Source organism: Typopeltis vanoorti, chromosome 1 (assembly GCF_054136105.1).
Source record: "Typopeltis vanoorti isolate ZY-2024b chromosome 1, IOZ_Tvanoo_1.0, whole genome shotgun sequence".
Classification (NCBI taxonomy): domain Eukaryota; kingdom Metazoa; phylum Arthropoda; class Arachnida; order Uropygi; family Thelyphonidae; genus Typopeltis; species Typopeltis vanoorti.
In genome coordinates this window covers 130,778,117-130,795,672 of record NC_143549.1, presented here as the reverse complement: position 1 = coordinate 130,795,672, position 17,556 = coordinate 130,778,117, and the positions used below count along the sequence as shown (strand labels likewise).

Sequence of the window (17,556 nt, the reverse complement as noted above, 5' to 3'; positions counted from 1 at the left end):
TTGCTACTTCTATTCCTGTTAGTATATCATTCTTCTGTCAACCATGTCTCAGAGATCCCAATAATATTTGGACAGGCTCATGCTATCAGTGCCGCCAATTCATTTCCTTTATTCTGGATACTCCAAGCATTAGGTATAAAGGATAATAATGTCACCATTTATATACAAGCCATCATTATCTCCTCCAGACTTCACTGGGTTTGGCATTACCTGATGTATTCTCCCTTCTCCAAGTATCTATTTTCACAAGAAGCCATCCCTGCTACCATCCACCCTGATAATTCTAATTTCCCTGCATTGACACGCACACTGACTCATTCCTAGAACAGCATTGTCTCCAGATGCCTATATCCTTCCTCATTCACGTATTCCAAGCCACCATTTTGACACATTCTAGCTATTACACTATTCATTATTAATCCTCTTCTGCGCATTATCATACCTGAGCAAAACACACACACACACACACACACCCACACACACACACACACACACACACACACACACACACAATCTTCCCTCTCTCAGTCTTAGTCTTCTTCCATACAGGCATGAACCTCAGATTCTTGCATTCCAATTCACACTGCCTCTCGAGTCATTCATGCCCACCATCACAACCATCTCATCCGCCCTTTCACCTCACTTAATTGCCATAGCACACTTTCTATTGCTCCTCTATGCAAACACTCCTCAGGCATTCTATCTTGCACACCATGGATCATCAAGTCTTCATACATCACACCTCTTAATACTCTGTTCCTTTCTTGCTCACTTGCATTCCTCACTCTCTCTCCCCCCCCCCTCCAACACTTTCTTTCTTTGTTCCCCCTTGTTAAACTTTGATAAATTGAGATTCCTAAGTATTCTAATTTTATCATTGTTTAACAGGAAAAACCTTGTAGGGAATATGCTTGCTTCTAGGTATGTGCTGTATGCAACTATTAAAATATAGATTTACATTATTATAAAGAAAAAAGATTGTGAATATTTCAAGGAAGGAATACTTACTTGATTGTATAATGCCCATGATATGTTATAAATTAATAATATTTTGTTAGAATTGATAATACAAATGTTTTGTAGTATGACTTGAATTAAGCTGCTGTGAACAAAAGTTCAAAGCGTATGGGCATGGCGATGGAAAGATTACCCCCAGGCAATCACACGCCGAAGGCACGTGCAGAAGCGAGTGGTCAGAAAAAACAACCGATACGAAATGAGACCCACGTGGGAGAAATTATACACGTTGGGAGAGCTACGTGTATAATTAAGGTGACTGCCGATAGGGGAGATGATATAAAAGGGTTAGGAACCTCTACCCCCACAAGCCTTTTATTTTTTCTCTTCTCTCTTGGCTGGTAGTCTCGTGTATTCTGGTGGGTAGACGGTTGCATGGAGGAGCGTCTCTGTACAGGAGTGCTCGGACGAAGGATCAGCGAAGAGTTCTGTTAGGAATCCTGAGGGCGGTAATAGGATATGCTGCTTACGAGCTGGAAGGATCACGTGCTCCTAATCGTACGATGAAAGAACACATCTCCGTTCAACTGACGGGCAATCCATGAAAAGAGCTCAATCTAGGAAACAGGCCTCGTGGAAGCAGAATCGCCTTATGCCATTGTTATATCTGGAGTGGGCTAGTTATGCTGGAATCGTGTGGACTTACCTTTGACCGGAGAAATCCATGCCATAGCACTGACTAAATGAATCGGAAGGGAGATCGATCAAAGAACAGCAGTCAGGAGTTGAAGGAACAAGTATGAAGAACCAGTGTGTATGGTAACGTTGAAAATTCTTTGTCTATATAATGTGTATAATAAAATTTAGATGTTATAAATGAGATTAAGGGAAATTGAGGATTGAGGACTTTCATATAATTAAGACAGGACTGTAGCACCTTAATATTAGAATGCATACTGAGGTAACTCCTATATGGTTAAACTAATGTGTATGTTTTTGAAAGTATTAAGAAGGTTTAGCCTGAGTAATGTGATATGATATGATATGAAGATTAATGTGAATATTGCAGTCAAGTTTTATTAGTTTGTGAAATAACATATTGATGTTGCTTCTTGATGTCCTTACTTAATAAGGATACCTATAATTTTCTCTAATTAAAGTTTTGAATTGAATTTCTTTGTATTGTAAATTGTAGTAATGTTTCAAATAAATCTTTGCTATCTTTAATCCTAGTGTCTGAGTATTAGAATCCAATGCACCACTTGCAAAAAGATACAAATCTAAGCGGGAGAAAAGAAAATAGATTATGTTATAGGTCATGATTGCAAATCAGTAGTCATTATAGTACACCTTTGAGATCACTTCTTGATTAAGACATGTTTAACTTAACCTAATAGCTTAGGTGGTGCAGCAAAAAAATATAAATATTCCTAATGCTTTAAGAGAAGTGAGATTTCAAAGACTTTGCCACGCTGATTTTGGCTCGACCCTGAGGCAATTCTCTTGTGTTTTAGAGGTACCACGTGACTCCTTAGGAAGGATGCAATGTATAGTACATATATCAATAAAATTTAAGAAAGGGGGACACAACCCCCTACTTATCTGTTGTCTTTGCATCTCTCCATCCCTATTTCCAGCATTTCCTTGCATTTTTCTCATTCCCTCTCTTCTACTGGTTCTATTCTCTCCTCTTTTATCATTTGCATCTCTCTCTCTGTCTCTCTCTCTCTCACTCCTACTCTGATTCTCTTTGCATTTATCATTTCCAGTCGCTTAATCTCTTCTTTCACACTTCTCAACTCATTCCCAAAGCATTCCACCTCCTCTTTCAGTACCTCTCTCTCTCTCTCTCTCTCTCTCTCTGTCTGCAAGCTACCCACTCTTGCTCACCATTCATCCTCTCAATTAACACCATCTTCGAAACCTTCACAATGATTCATACTTGTCACACTTCCCAATTTTATTTTTCATTTACATTCTGCTCATTATCCTCACCTTCTATCATGCTACTTGTCTCTTTCTCTCTGGGTCACTATTCTCCTGCCTCTGATGCTGAGGTCCATTATACTAATCTCCAACTCACAAAAAGTTCTTCCCTCCCCGATCTCTCACCTGCCACATATCCAACTGCAGGGATGCATACATGCCACAAACACCACATACCACAAAAATCCCATAGTATGCTGTGCAAAATGTAGTCCTTAAATGATGGGGAAGGACTTGGTGACAAGCCATTGGCAAACTGAGCTGTAGCTGCCGCTGTCATTCAAATACTGCACAAAGACCCAAGAACTACAACTATACGAAAATATTATATTTTTAAGTACTAATTCCCCAACTGCAAATTACCCATAAAAGATACTTTACAATGTGTAATTTAAAGGGAAAAACCTCTAATAAAAATAACGAAAACTTATCCTCTTCTTCGCTGATACCTCTGAATGCATATCACTCTGACCTTGCTCTCTCTCTCTTGGTAAGAATAAACAAGCAGCAATATAAACAATAACACTACTGAGGGAAACCTGTATCACATTGAAAAAAAAAAAAAAAGTAGCACAATTTTCATGTGACAGACAGAACTTCAGGTCAAAGAGTCTTAGATCTGATTATGGTGTCAGAGGAGCTTTTAGTTAAAGATATAACTGTTTCTGCTTCTGATCGATGGGAGTGATTATGCTGTACTGACTTGGGAAGTGACTAAATTTATGGATGCTCCATTCAGAAAAGGTTACATGCTGAACTACACAGCAAGAGTTGAAAGTTTTATCACTTAGTTATACTATAAGTTAAAGGTGCCAAGAAATTAAATTCTTGGTTTCATCCTATATCCAAACATAAACAAACAAAGTTTGTGCATAAAGTAACTTCACAGCTGGGCTATAACTTCACATCAACTGCCCTAGTCAACAAAAACAACTAGCTCTTATCCAGAGTATTTTCATGTACTGATTTTCATGTCAAATTTGTTACAGCTGCTATTCAATTTAGTTAGAGAATCTGGAGACTTGCACTAGATGTGTTTAAAAGTACAACATCATCTGTATAAAGTAAAGAGCTAAGTTTGACATCTCCAATTTTAATATCAGGCCTAATGCCACTTTCTTTCATAATGTGATCCATATAGATGAGGAATAAGAGTGAAGATAATGTGCATCCTTGTCTTACCTCTGATTTTATATCAAACCATCTTCCTGTATTTCCTTCAATTCTAACTGATGACAACTTAAATATAAAGTATGCATTGCTCTGTATAACATTCCATTTACCCCATATAATTATAATGTTTTGAAAAGCTTTTTTCTGGGCACCTTGTCATATGCCTTTTCCAGATCTAAGTATAGATTCTTAAGACTTAAGTATAGATTCTTGTCATACTGGCATGATTTCTCCACTATTTGTCTTAAAGTAAAAATCTGATCTTTACAACCTCTATTTGGTCTGAACCCAGCTTGTTCTTCTCCAAGTTTCTCTTCCACAATCTTTCTCAACCTCTTTTTAAGTACTTGCATAAATCTTACCTGGAACACTTAGTATAGAAATTCCTCTGTAATTCTCACATTCAGCTTTATTCCCTTTTTATAGATGGGTATTATGAGAGCTCTACTCTAATCATTGGGAATTTGACCTTCTGACCCCACCCTCTGAATTATGCAACGTAGCCACTGAAAAACTTTTATACCTCCATATTTAAGCATTTCTGATCGAATATCATTTGAATACTCTGCATTTCAAGTTATAAATAGCTTTTTCTACCTCAAGTAGTGATTATGCTCCTCTTTGTATTTCTCTTGAAAATGTTCTAGTGTGGATTCTGTCCCTGCTTGTTTCGTTCAACAGTCTGAAATAATTACTCCATACATGTAGGATATCCTTATCTTCAGTTTTTCTGGTCCCATGATTTGATTCCTTTTACAGTACTCTTTCATCCTAAGCTTCTTCAATAACTTCCAGGCATTTTGCTACCTTTCTGATATCTATTTTCTAAATTCTGACCAGTATTCCTATGATTTTTGTTTAGCTACGTTTACCATAACCATCTCTTATATTTTTCTCTGTATTCTTTTAGGACATTGCAAACTTATTTGCTCAGAACTTTTGGTATGCTTTTTTCTTTTCCAGAATTGCTTCTTTAACGTCTTCTGTCTGCTATGGAGCTCTTATTTTTCTGTTGACTTCACCACATACCTCCCTAGCTGAATCAATCAATCAATGTCTTCTTCAGAGTTTGCCACTGAGACACAGGTTTGGTTATTGTTTTCAATCTGATTTAAATTTTCATCAATAATGTTTGTATGGTCAAGTCTATAGTTTTCCTGTAAAAGCTGCTCAACTTTAATTCTTTTTAAAACTTTCTTACATACTTCTTTTCAGTCTAATATCCATTTTTTACCCTGCTATGTAAAGGTCACTTCCAATTTCAAATCATCTGTACTCTCTTGTATCTTGAACCAGCATGAAGATATCACTATTAATAATGATGTAATCAATGAGGTTTTTCTTATTTCTTGTGTCTTCTGCCCATGTGAACTTGTGCACATTTTTATGTTGGAACATGGTGTTAGTAATGACTAGTCCACGTCCTGAGCAGAAATCCAGCAAATATTTACCATTATTATTACCTTTGCCCTCTTCTGCAGCTTTTCCCAAAATGTTTCTATATGTCTGGTGGTATTCATTTCCTACCCTGCTATTTAGTTCTCCAACGAGGACCACTTTTTCTATTTTCTTTATGTCAGCTGTCTGTTCTAATGATGTGAAAAATTCTTTGACTTCTTCCTTAGAAGAATCTTCTGTGGGACCATAGGCACAAATAAGTTTCATTGTCCATCATTTACATATATACATAATTAGTAACAGTGTGAAACATATTTGGATAACTGAAATTCATTTAATTTGAGGTTAGTTATTTATGTTCCTTTAAAATTTGATTTAAATGATTTTACTTTTACTATATATTAAAACACCATCAATAGATGACAAATGTTAAGATTGAAAGATATACCACTGTCAACAGAATTAAAATAATCACAATTAAAATTTCACATGTTTGTGAAATTCAAAATTTTTAGTGTATAAAGTACCTGCCACTCCTATTACAAAGAAGTCTCCAAAACGTTCTCTAATATGACGAACTAAATCAACTGCATGTTCATAACCATTCACTTGCTGTTTCCAATTTACTCCAAGAGGAGGATCTAAAATATAAAATAATATAAATTTAGATAAAATATCACAAAGATCAATAGCATTAAAGATGTGGATATAAGCATCAAAAACTAGCTATATATACAAAAATATACAAAATAAATGGGCTAAAAAAGCCAAGTTCACCCTCCTAGAAGAGAAATATAAAGATGTCATACCTCCTCTGAGCGCCAATATATTTTTGATTCCAAGGTCTCTAGCTCGGCGAAGATACTGATTGACTTCTTCTCGAGAATGGCTGCAACAAGTCATGTGCAACATTGTTTCTAATCCACAATAGTTTAAGGCAGCCCCAGCAATAGTCACACTAGATGTCTCTGAGTCACTGCTAGGGTTCCCTGCAGGATGCCAAGTGATGTCAATAAACAGGGGTCCTCCCTGTCTCATACGATCAAATCTGGACAAGGATTAGAAGGGCACAGCAACAATGTAAATATTTAAACTATATGAAAATCCTGAAAAAAAAATTCTACAACATGCTGTTTTTTTTATTTTTCTCCCTCATATAAATCTATAAAAGTTTATATCTGAGGGGAGAAAAAACCAAAAACACATATCTATATAGACAAAAATTTATTATCCAATTAATAGAAAATATAAAATGGGAGAGGGAGATGGACATCAAACCTAAGTAGCAACAAAAATAGCATACTTTACCAATAAAGCTGAGTGCTTAGTAAAGTATACTTTACTAAAAGTGAACCATTAAAAGTAGATTTTAATTAATATTTTGACAGGTTTATATCTATTTATAAAGGCTCATCCACAAAAACTATAAACCTATCACATATTGGTACCACAGGTGGGGGTGAAGAGTTATATAATCAAAACCATGGTTGAACAATCAAATTGGAACTTTTGAAGCTACTTCAGCCTTCCAATAAAGAGGATATGGTATTTATAACAGTGCTTCACTGTATAAACAACACCAGAAGAAAAAACAATAACTAATTAATTTATTGAACTTACTATATTTTGATGGTTTTCTAACCAGTATCATCAGAACACAAATAAAAACTGTAGTAAACATAAACATTCGATTAGGCTCTTGCAGAAATAATTCAAACTGTAACTGAAAAGGTTCTAATGTTCTAACAAGGTGCCCTCTAGGGATCAAGGTGGTTACTTTTTTTCTTTCCCAACTTCCACCTGTGAAAGGCTATTGTACATTAGCACTGTAAGTGGTCTAAGGATTTTTTTTATATTTATTTATTTATTTTTGCATAATAACCCAGAAATCTTGTTCTAGAGAAGAAACACGAAACTTTTCAAGCCACTTCATACCTCCAATAAGCTGGGGAAGTAGTCTCACACCAGGCAATGAAATTAATTTCCTGCCTAAGGACAATTACAAATATCTATACCCACAGCTTGTTGGTTGAAAAGTGGGTACATTAACCACTCAGCTAACTAAGAAAGCAAGTTTGGTCATTTCTTTAAAATTTTTATGCTGTTCCTCTCTAAATGCAAAAATTATTTCAAGAAATTTAATTTAAATATATTACAATTCATCTCTCTCTCTTATAGATATGCATTCTTCTCTAAAGCTACTTCAGGCTTTCAGTAATCACAGTAGTGATATCAAGCCAAGACATTCGTAAATAACCATGCTCATGATGGGATTCTAATCATAGACTGTTGGTTGAAGTGTATATGTACTACACTGCCCGCTAGGATGGTGGACAGTGTATTACCAACAAACCAGGTTAGTACCAAACCAGGATGGCATATTCTTTTTTCATCAAACCTACACAGATGGTAATAAAACATATTAGTGCTGCATTTGGACAAGGGGGGAGGGGAGGAAAAAGAAAGAATCTGTCAATGTGTGTATTTTGAACAGTTGTAAGTCTTTAGGGGAAAGCAGAATGAGGAAAGATGTTCTAAGAACAGAGGTAGATGGAATGAAGGAAGATGAACAGAAACTGATTTGGTGTTTGAAGTCAGACAACTAGATTGCCCCTTTGCTAGATAGTATTAAGCATTCTTTCGGAGGTTTTACATACCACCTCATATGTGTGAGCAGTATTTATTCTGTGGAGGATGAATAGATTTGGAATTTATAGGGGATTAGCAGTTGTATAGATGAAAAAGTAGTGCTGGCTTGAACAGATGTTGAAAGTTTTTCCACTTGGTTATATTATAAATTAAAACATGTCAAGAAATTATATCTCAGTTTCATCCTTTATCCAAGTGTAAGCAAACAAAGTTCGTGCATGAAGTAACTTCATGACTGGGCAACTGGTATATAAAAGCTAATGACTTCACATCAATTGCCTTAGTATCCTGCGAAATCCCTTTACAAGCTGTGAATTCTGCTACCAGTGATCTACAGTATAGCATAGTGCAAGTGCAATACAGTCTTCTATAGTTTTCTACAGTTTTATAGTATGACTAGCATCTTCTTTATCAGAGACACAATGACTAAAACTCAACAGCCCTTATGGGAACCAACCCTGACAATCATCTCACACGATACAGAGGGCCTCTCCTCTGTAAAAGAAGATCTTATTGCAAAAATGTGTAAAGAACAAAAATGTGATATTTTATGTCTACAGGAGACACACACACAAAGGACCTCAAAAAGTCAGACCTAAAATTGCTGGAATGAAGCTCATAAAAGAAATACCACATGAAAAGTATAGAAGTGCTATCTTCACTTGGTAGGTGCTCCAGGTTACAGGATGCCTAATCACAAACCAAAATAACATAGAAATCCTTGGAATAGATCTGGATAACATCAGTGTTTTCTCAATATATATAAACAATCTAGTATAACCTTTGCTTCTGAAATGTTCCAGTACTTGACACAAAGGAAATCTGCTATTATCATAGGTGACTTTAACAGTCATAGCACACAGTGAGGTTATAGTGAAACAAATGAGGATGGAGAGATAGTTGAACAGGGGGCTGAAAGTAATCAAATGAATCTTACACACAATCCTAAAACAGCCATCATCATTTAACAGTGGAAGATGGAAAAGAAATTATAACACAGACTTGGATTTGTTAGTAATAGAATAGCTAATCTGTGCACTAAACAGGTATTTGCACCAATCCCAAGTTCACAACATAGACCAATAATGCTGCAAGTTTTCCCACCAGTCCGACTTAAGGAGATCCCTTAGAAGATGCTTTAATTTTAAAAAAGCTAACTGGGAACAGTTCTCAAGAAAATTAGACATAAACCTCACCAACATTTCACCCAGACCAGAAAATTATGGAAAGTTCATCAAAGCTATTAGACGGTCTGCTAGCAGGCACATCCCAAGAGGCTGTAGAACATGGTACATTCCACGTTTTACAGAGCACAACATGGAAATATATGAAAGATATTGTGACCTACATGATAAAGATCTATTTTCATCAGAAACAATTGATGCAGGAGAGGAACTTATAGCAGCACTGAAAAAAGTCATTGTTGACTTCTGAATAAAGAAGTCAACAATGGACAGAGAAAATTAAAAGCATAGATATGAAGCAAAGTAGCAGGAAAGCCTGGCTCTTATTCAAAAAATTATCTAGTGACCCCACAGCAGCAACCAAAGTTAATATAAATGCAAACCAAATTGCAACTCAGCTATCTCTGAATGGTAAACCAAGAACCGAAGGAAAAATACCTAAAGATTATAGTAAAAAATAATCTTATTATTTATTTTTTTATTAATAATCTTATTATTATTTAGTATGCTAGCCCTGTTTGGGAAAGATCACCACATGTCAAAATCACTGATAAGGTTCTTAATGAAACATGTCGGCACATTACTGGCTGCCTTAAGCCTACAAAAATTGACCATCTATACTCACTGTCTAGTATTGCTCCTCCTCACATCAGAAGGACTACACAGAGTAGATATGAGCAGAAACAACAACTAAATGATGAATGGCATGTCCATACAAAGGATGCCATTCATCATTTAGTTGTTGTTTCTGCTCATGTTGCAGTACATAAGAGGCTAAGATCAAGGAAAAGTTTATTCACTCAGTGGGAACCACTGGTTGATTACATAAAAGCTACAAGATTAACAATGTGGCAAGAACAATCTCCAGAGGCTCTGAACTTAAACAAATCTCTTCCTTCCAGCTTACATCTTGATTGGCAAAGATGGAAGACATTGAATACTTCATTCGAATGGGCAGATCAAAGCAGAATATGACCAGATGGGACTACAAAGACAATGACATCTGTTCATGTGGTGAAACACAAACCATGGATCATCTTCTGCAATGCTGTTTAATAGACATTAATAATATATGTATCTGAGAAGATTTAATGCAGTGTGATGAAACAGCTTTAAAGTATATTAGTCACTGGATGAGTGAAATTTGACATTTTATGTTTTTACTTAATATTTCATGCAAGTGGCATGTTTGTTTTTTAATGTATACTTTTAATCTACATTCTTTAAATGTATGCGTTTAATCATTTATACGTATGCTCTTACATTTTCTGTAGTTCGCACATGAAATAAATAAATAAGTGGTGGGAACCAGACCCAGAAGTGGCCAAGGTTGAAATAATTCAGAAGCTATATTTCCATATACAAGTAGCCAAAAGGTGTCATACCTTATTAATTTCAGCATCTATTTCTAATTCAGAGTATTTTAATAATACAGTGTGACACTTTTTGGCTACTTATATATGGAAATATGACTTCTGCATTATTTCAACCTTGGTATCACTTCTGGGTCTGGCTCCCACTGATGAGACTTGAATAAAGGTCAAAACCGATCTGGATAGTGGCCCTTCCCATAATGCACAGCATTATACATGTCTGAAAGGATATGTGCATTGCATTATGGGATACCAAGGCAAGTGATGTGAAGTCATTAGCCTCTGTATACGAGTTATCCAGTCATGAAGTTACTTCATGTGCAAACTTTGTTTGCTTACACTTGTACAGAGGATGAAACCAAAAATATAGTTTCTTGCCATCTTTTATTTATTTTGGCTTGAGCACAAATGTACAGCGAGTTTTTTTAGAGGCTGAAGAAGCTGTGGCTAAAATCTGTTCATGCCAAGAAAGACTAGAGGTGTAATTAAGCACACACAAAAAAATCTGGTCATATTCAGAAATAGGTTATAGAGGATGCTCTAATAATCCATCATATTCTCATTATTTCCTATTTTCTTTCAGTGGTGTTTTTCCAAATTAATTCACTACATATCATATCTCGGTATGGTCAGCAAATGCATTTCTTGTCTTTTAAGACTACTAAAAACAGCTAAACATAAGTCATGGAAAGAATAAAAGATAAAAAGTTCTGTAGGTTATGTAAAAAAAAAATAGAAATGGAGGCCAGAGCAGTGATGTGTTGGGACTGGCTTGCACCAGCTCGTGCGAGCCGGTTGTTAAAATTTTTGAAATTTAGCGAGCCGGTTGTTAATGTTTTTAAGTCAGGTGAGCCGGTTATTAAAATTCTTTATGAAAGGATAGATGATGAATGGTGGTATATACTTTTTCTCATAAATATTTTGAAATTGTATAATAAACACTTACATATATTATTATTATTATCAAAAATAAATGCATAAAGAGAATTCACAAAACACAAACTCAATTTATGAACGGGAATTTGGAAACGATTTTATTTACTAAACAATGTCTGTATTCATTAAAACACAAACACATTATCAAAACTCCCGAACTGGGTATTTGAATAAACAATAATGCCTTATTTTTCGGCGAATTTCCAAGAACTTGCAACATTAAGTTCTTGGAAATGCAACATTGTTGCACTATCGATAAATACAAAAATTCATCGCGACGGCTACAGTCTCTGGTCATTTGATCGACTATGAGTGGTAATATTAGTGTTACATTTTTTTGTTCAGGATTTCATTTGATAATAGGTAAGTTGTAGGTAACATAGGAAAGTTTTCTTTAATATATGTTTTTATTTTGGTTTTTTCTTTTTTTTTTTAATAATTAAAATAATTTTAATCAGGGTTAGAGTTTTGCGGTCGAAAAAGTGAATAGCCGTTAGTTGAAAAAATGAAATAGAATGAGACTTCTTAAACATTAAAAGGACAAAATTTGAAGAAGCAGAAACAAAGACATCTGAAGATACAATAGAACTTTGTGAAGAATCAAATTTTTCATAAAGCGAGCCGGTTGTTAAAAACTTACCAACACACCACTGGGCAAGAGTACTATAAAAGTAATCGGTGATGATTTACTAACATAGATAAAAAAAATTCTAGATGTCTGGAGTAATTATTTTGAAAACATTTTAAACAAAATAAGCAGTGATAGTATAGTGGTAGCATATGGAGAAGTAATGATAGAACTTTGTTTTGGCAGACTGAATTTCACAAGACTATCCTCACCCCACTGACTAATATCACAGTTTAAAGCCATTAATCCACTGATTATGGAAGATAGCGAAGCTGCTAATGACTGTGCACTACATAGGTTATCAAATGAAGAAATGGAGTCTACTATCATTAGACATTACACTTTATTCCTCTTCATCATTTGAGTGTACTGTCATTTGAAGGTATAATATTGGTCTAATTTGTTAGGCCAATTCAATATTTCCATTCCATATTTATTTCAGTGATGTGGGAAAATATCAGAATAGGGAACTGCACAATGAGACTTATTTGTGCCTGTGGTTCTACATAAGCACGGTAGCAGACTGGATGTGTCTAACTATAGGCCAGTTTGTGTTTTATCAGTAGTTGTTAAGATCTTGTGGAAATTAGTGAGGGACTATACACAGCATTGGGCAGATGAGGGTTCAACATGGATTTGTTAAGGAGCTCTCTCGCTTTAGTAATATGGTTGTCTTTTATAATAAAGTGACAAGAGCAGTTGATGAGAGAAAGGCACATGCTGCCATTTTTTTGGATTTTGCAAAGGCATTTGACAGGGTACCACATGATAAGCTAATATTTAAGTTGCAGCACATGAGCTTAGATGTCAGGTTAGTCAACTGGATTCAGAACTGGCTGTCTGATAAGTATCAGAGTTGTGTATGATTGGGCAATATCAAGGAGGCAGAAAGTTACAAGTGGGGTCCCATAGGGCTCAATACTGGGACCTATATTTTTTAACCTTTATATCAATAACATTGTCAATGGATTGCAGAGGGAATATTCAGTTGTTTGCCGATAATGTGAAGCTGGGAAGGGTTATTAGTAATGATGCAGATGTGGCAGCCCTGCAAGAGGATTTGAATAAACTAGACAGATGGGTTTTGTTCTCAAATTTGGTCCCTCAGGATTTGAAGCGGATAAATTAACTGTGGAAAGGGTACAGAGGCAGATAACAAAGATGGTTTCAGGACTGTTTGAGACTTTTAAACTGTTGAGAGGTAGTTACAGAGTTGACATTGAGGAATTCTTTTTGCTTGGTGGAACAGCGAGAAAGAGTGATGACATAGGGACATCCCTGGAAGTTACGAAGGAAGCTGTGAGCATTTGGGTGAGGAGTGGTTTCTTTGCATTGATCCGTGGAATGCCTGATAGAGTGGTGAGAGCAAGAACGGTCAATGAGTGGCATGATAGACTTTGTTTCCTAGGAAGGACCTCCCAGGATGAGTCTTTTGACTCCATGGAGGCCTGAATAATAATAATAATTCTTGTAGATAGGCTTATACGTTGGTTATGCATTTCTAAATCACTTAGGGAATTGAAACAACGTAGATCACAATATAAATTAAATAATACTTTAATAGATATTTCCGATATTTCGGCAATGTCTCATTGCCATTTTCTAAAGGACTTACAAAAGGCAGGAGCACAACAGGCCCTAACAATACAGTAACTGGAAATGAAGATATGAAGCTATCTTTCTCCTAGAAGTCCTGATGGTGCCCTCTGGTGGGCTAAGTAGGTATTCTTGGCCGTTGGGCTGAAGGTCTGCTGATGTATGCCTCTCAAATTCCATAAATAATCTTTCGAATTTATATTTGCTCCGGTGTATTATTTTTGCTTTCTTCCACCGTATTCTGTGGCGAGTATCCAGAGCATGGTCTGCAAGACCAGAATGGCTATATTTGTAAAACCGGATGTAGTCCTTGTGTTCAGAAATTCTGATATTCGCTGTCCTGCCTGTTTGGCCAAAGTACGACAGGCTCTGAAACACTCCTCTCCTTCCTTGCACACTTAAACAACCAACACACCAGAATCAAGTTCACCCTGGAAAAAGAGGAAAACAACTGCCTCCCCTTCCTAGACACACTAGTCACCCGCCAGCCTGATGGAACTTTGGTTTTCTCAGTTTACAGAAAACCCACCCATACAGGCAGATACATCCACCAACAATCTCACCCCCCCCTCACAACAATATGGAGTGGTAAAAACACTATACAACAGGGCTAAACTAATCTGTTCCAACGACATAGCCCTTAACACTGAACTAAATCACATCCTCAACACTTTCTCAGCCAATGGCTATCCCCCCCAAAAAAAAATCCAAAAAATATTAAAACCTACAAACCACAGCCCCCCTCCTCCCTCCCCCCCCGCCACAAAAAAGATTACTCTAAATCCATCACCATTCCCTACATCCGAGGCACCTCAGAAAAAATTACCAAAATTCTAAAAAAACATGACCTCACCTCCTGTTACAGGCCTTACAGAAAATTGGCATCCCTTATCCGCTCTACCAAAGACCAACCACTTCCCCTAGACCTACCTGGTGTATACCAGGTCCCTTGCAGTTGTAAACTGTCGTACTTTGGCCAAACAGGCAGGACAGCGAATATCAGAATTTCTGAACACAAGGACTACATCCGGTTTTACAAATATAGCCATTCTGGTCTTGCAGACCATGCTCTGGATACTCGCCACAGAATACGGTGGAAGAAAGCAAAAATAATACACCGGAGCAAATATAAATTCGAAAGATTATTTATGGAATCAGCCTCTGCCCTAAGAAACTCTCCAAACCTCAACAAATTTGGTTGTATGCGACTGCCCCAAATTTGGGAGGCATACATCAGCAGACCTTCAGCCCAACGGCCAAGAATGCCTACTTAGCCCGCCAGAGGGCACCATCAGGACTTCTAGGAGAAAGATAGCTTCATATCTTCATTTCCAGTTACTGTATTGTTAGGGCCTGTTGTGCTCCTGCCTTTTGTAAGTCCTTTAGAAAATGGCAATGAGACATTGCCGAAATATCGGAAATATCTATTAAAGTATTATTTAATTTATATTGTGATCTACGTTGTTTCAATTCCCTAAGTGATTTAGAAATAATAATAATATATTCAAAATCACCACTCTGTTGATGAATTCCAGCTACAATATATATGTAGGAAATAGTTATCTAAATGGCTTATTATACTGAAGTGTATAATAAGCCATCTAAATACATGGGAGGGGGACAAGATACACACTAATAACAGTACTATTTCAATTATATATTCCTCAGATAATGAGAACCTCATCTAACTATTCATTATGTGGATTAGCACATCAAATTATTTCTGGAAAAGCACTATCTAACTACGCTGAATCAACTGGCCAGCAAACCTAGATTGTCCAATTGACCATATAATTGAGAGGTCACTATATATATATATATATATAGTAAGTTTAATTTAATCCTTTATCCAAGTGTGAGCAAACAAAGTTTGTGCCTGAAAGTATCTTCAGGATTGGGGGTAAAGTAGTACAACACCAGGCAACTTGTTGCAAAGGTGGAGAAAGGTCTCATCACTCCTATCTCAGTATCTCCCATAATGCAAAGCACATCTCCTTGCGGATGTTATGCTTATGATGTATGATGTTATGCATTAGGGGAAGGGCCACTACCCATACCGGTTTCGACCTTTATTGAGGTCTCGTCAGTGGGAGCCAGGCCCAGTAGTGGAGACACCAAGGCATTAGCAATGAGAGGTCATCCCAACCTATAGGAGTTGTCAAAAGGTGTACAACCTTATTATTAAATTACTCCGGATTCAGAGAAAGATGTTGAGAGTTTATTTTTCACTTGGTTAGACTATAATAAGTTTAGTTTAATCCTTTATCCAAGTGTGAGCAAACAAAGTTTGTGCCTGAAAGTATCTTCAGGACTAGGGTAAGGCAACACCGGGCAACTCGTTGCAAAGGTGGAGAAAGATCTCAGCACTCCTATCTCAGTATTTCCCATAATGCAAAGTACATCTCCTTGCAGATATGTATGCATGTATAATAAACTAAACTTATTATAGTCTAACCAAGTGAAAAATAAACTCTCACTATATATATATATATATATATATATATATATATATATTAATGGTGTTTATATAGTAGCAACTTTAATGGAGCAAGTTTTTTTTTTTAATTTAATTTGTTTTTATTTTTATTTTAATACATTTATGCACTATTTATATAAAATGAATGATGACATTTTTTATCACAAAAGATGAAAAGCTAGGAAGCACTATTTAAAAAAGAACATATTGAAAACAATTTAATCAGCATACACTAATTCATAAATATTTAGGGCCATTCAAAATATGAAGTAAAGTTCAATGTTAAGTTAACTGAAACTTTTATATCAACAACTGCATTTTAACTTCAGTGCTCTGCTTATGACTTATTAATCCTATTTCTTTGCTAATTTTAATTTTATACTCAGATTAAGAATCATATACATAATATATATATATATATATATATATATATACACACACACACATACATATACATACATACATACATACATACCTGGCAAGCAGATTTACAGCACCACTTTTTGTGCGAGGAGGAAAGAACTCAAGTGAGAAAAACTTGTCACCGTTTACTATCCGCTGATGGATGCGATCATTCAAGGAGGTGTAGCTCCCTTCTGGAAGAGGAGATGATGAACGGGATACATTAGGAGATGAATCAGTACTTGAGGTACAGATATCTGAAAGTTCAGATGCTGCAGAACTTGTAGAATCTGAGCTTGACTTCCTCACCATTGTCTTTTGATATCAATTCTAGAAAACCTACAAATAAATATGCTTTATTATAAACAAACTGATATACTTTGGCACATTAGGATATATCAAAACAGCACACATGGGACATAAAGTGTTTACATCCTGTTAGCAGAGCTTATTATTTACTTCTATTTGGAACAGCAAGGGTAACTGGCATTAGACAAATTGATCAGTACAATAATAGCAAAATAAATTATATCATCCAGTATATTCTTACTCCCCACCTCTCAGAACTCAGTACCTAAATTTATGAGGTATTCCCAGTCATAATCCTATAATCAGCAATCAAATAATAATAAGTTCTTGTAATTACTTCAAATGTGCAGGATTTTATTCTTTTGAAATTTGTAAAATGAATTTCCATGGCAAATTATATAAAATTAAGAGACTAAAATAATTTAGCACTAACCTGCACTAAGAAAAATACAACTTATGTTTTAAACTGAATGGCCTGAATTCTAAGTA

General features: G+C 35.8%; 1 protein-coding gene across 1 annotated transcript in view; it reads right to left on the bottom strand.

The window, feature by feature from the left end:
• Nucleotides 1–17,086, bottom strand: part of LOC150110427 (methylenetetrahydrofolate reductase (NADPH)) — a 99,692-nt gene extending 82,606 nt beyond the window's left edge. The window contains exons 1-3 of the mRNA XM_090399283.1: nucleotides 16,832–17,086; nucleotides 6,324–6,562; nucleotides 6,042–6,155 (exon numbers count right to left, since the gene is read on the bottom strand). Of these exons, the coding sequence (XP_090255409.1) occupies nucleotides 6,042–6,155; nucleotides 6,324–6,562; nucleotides 16,832–17,070 (592 nt within the window). The 5' untranslated portion in view covers nucleotides 17,071–17,086. The remainder of the gene's footprint in view (nucleotides 1–6,041; nucleotides 6,156–6,323; nucleotides 6,563–16,831) is intronic.
• Nucleotides 17,087–17,556: the final 470 nt, after the last annotated feature.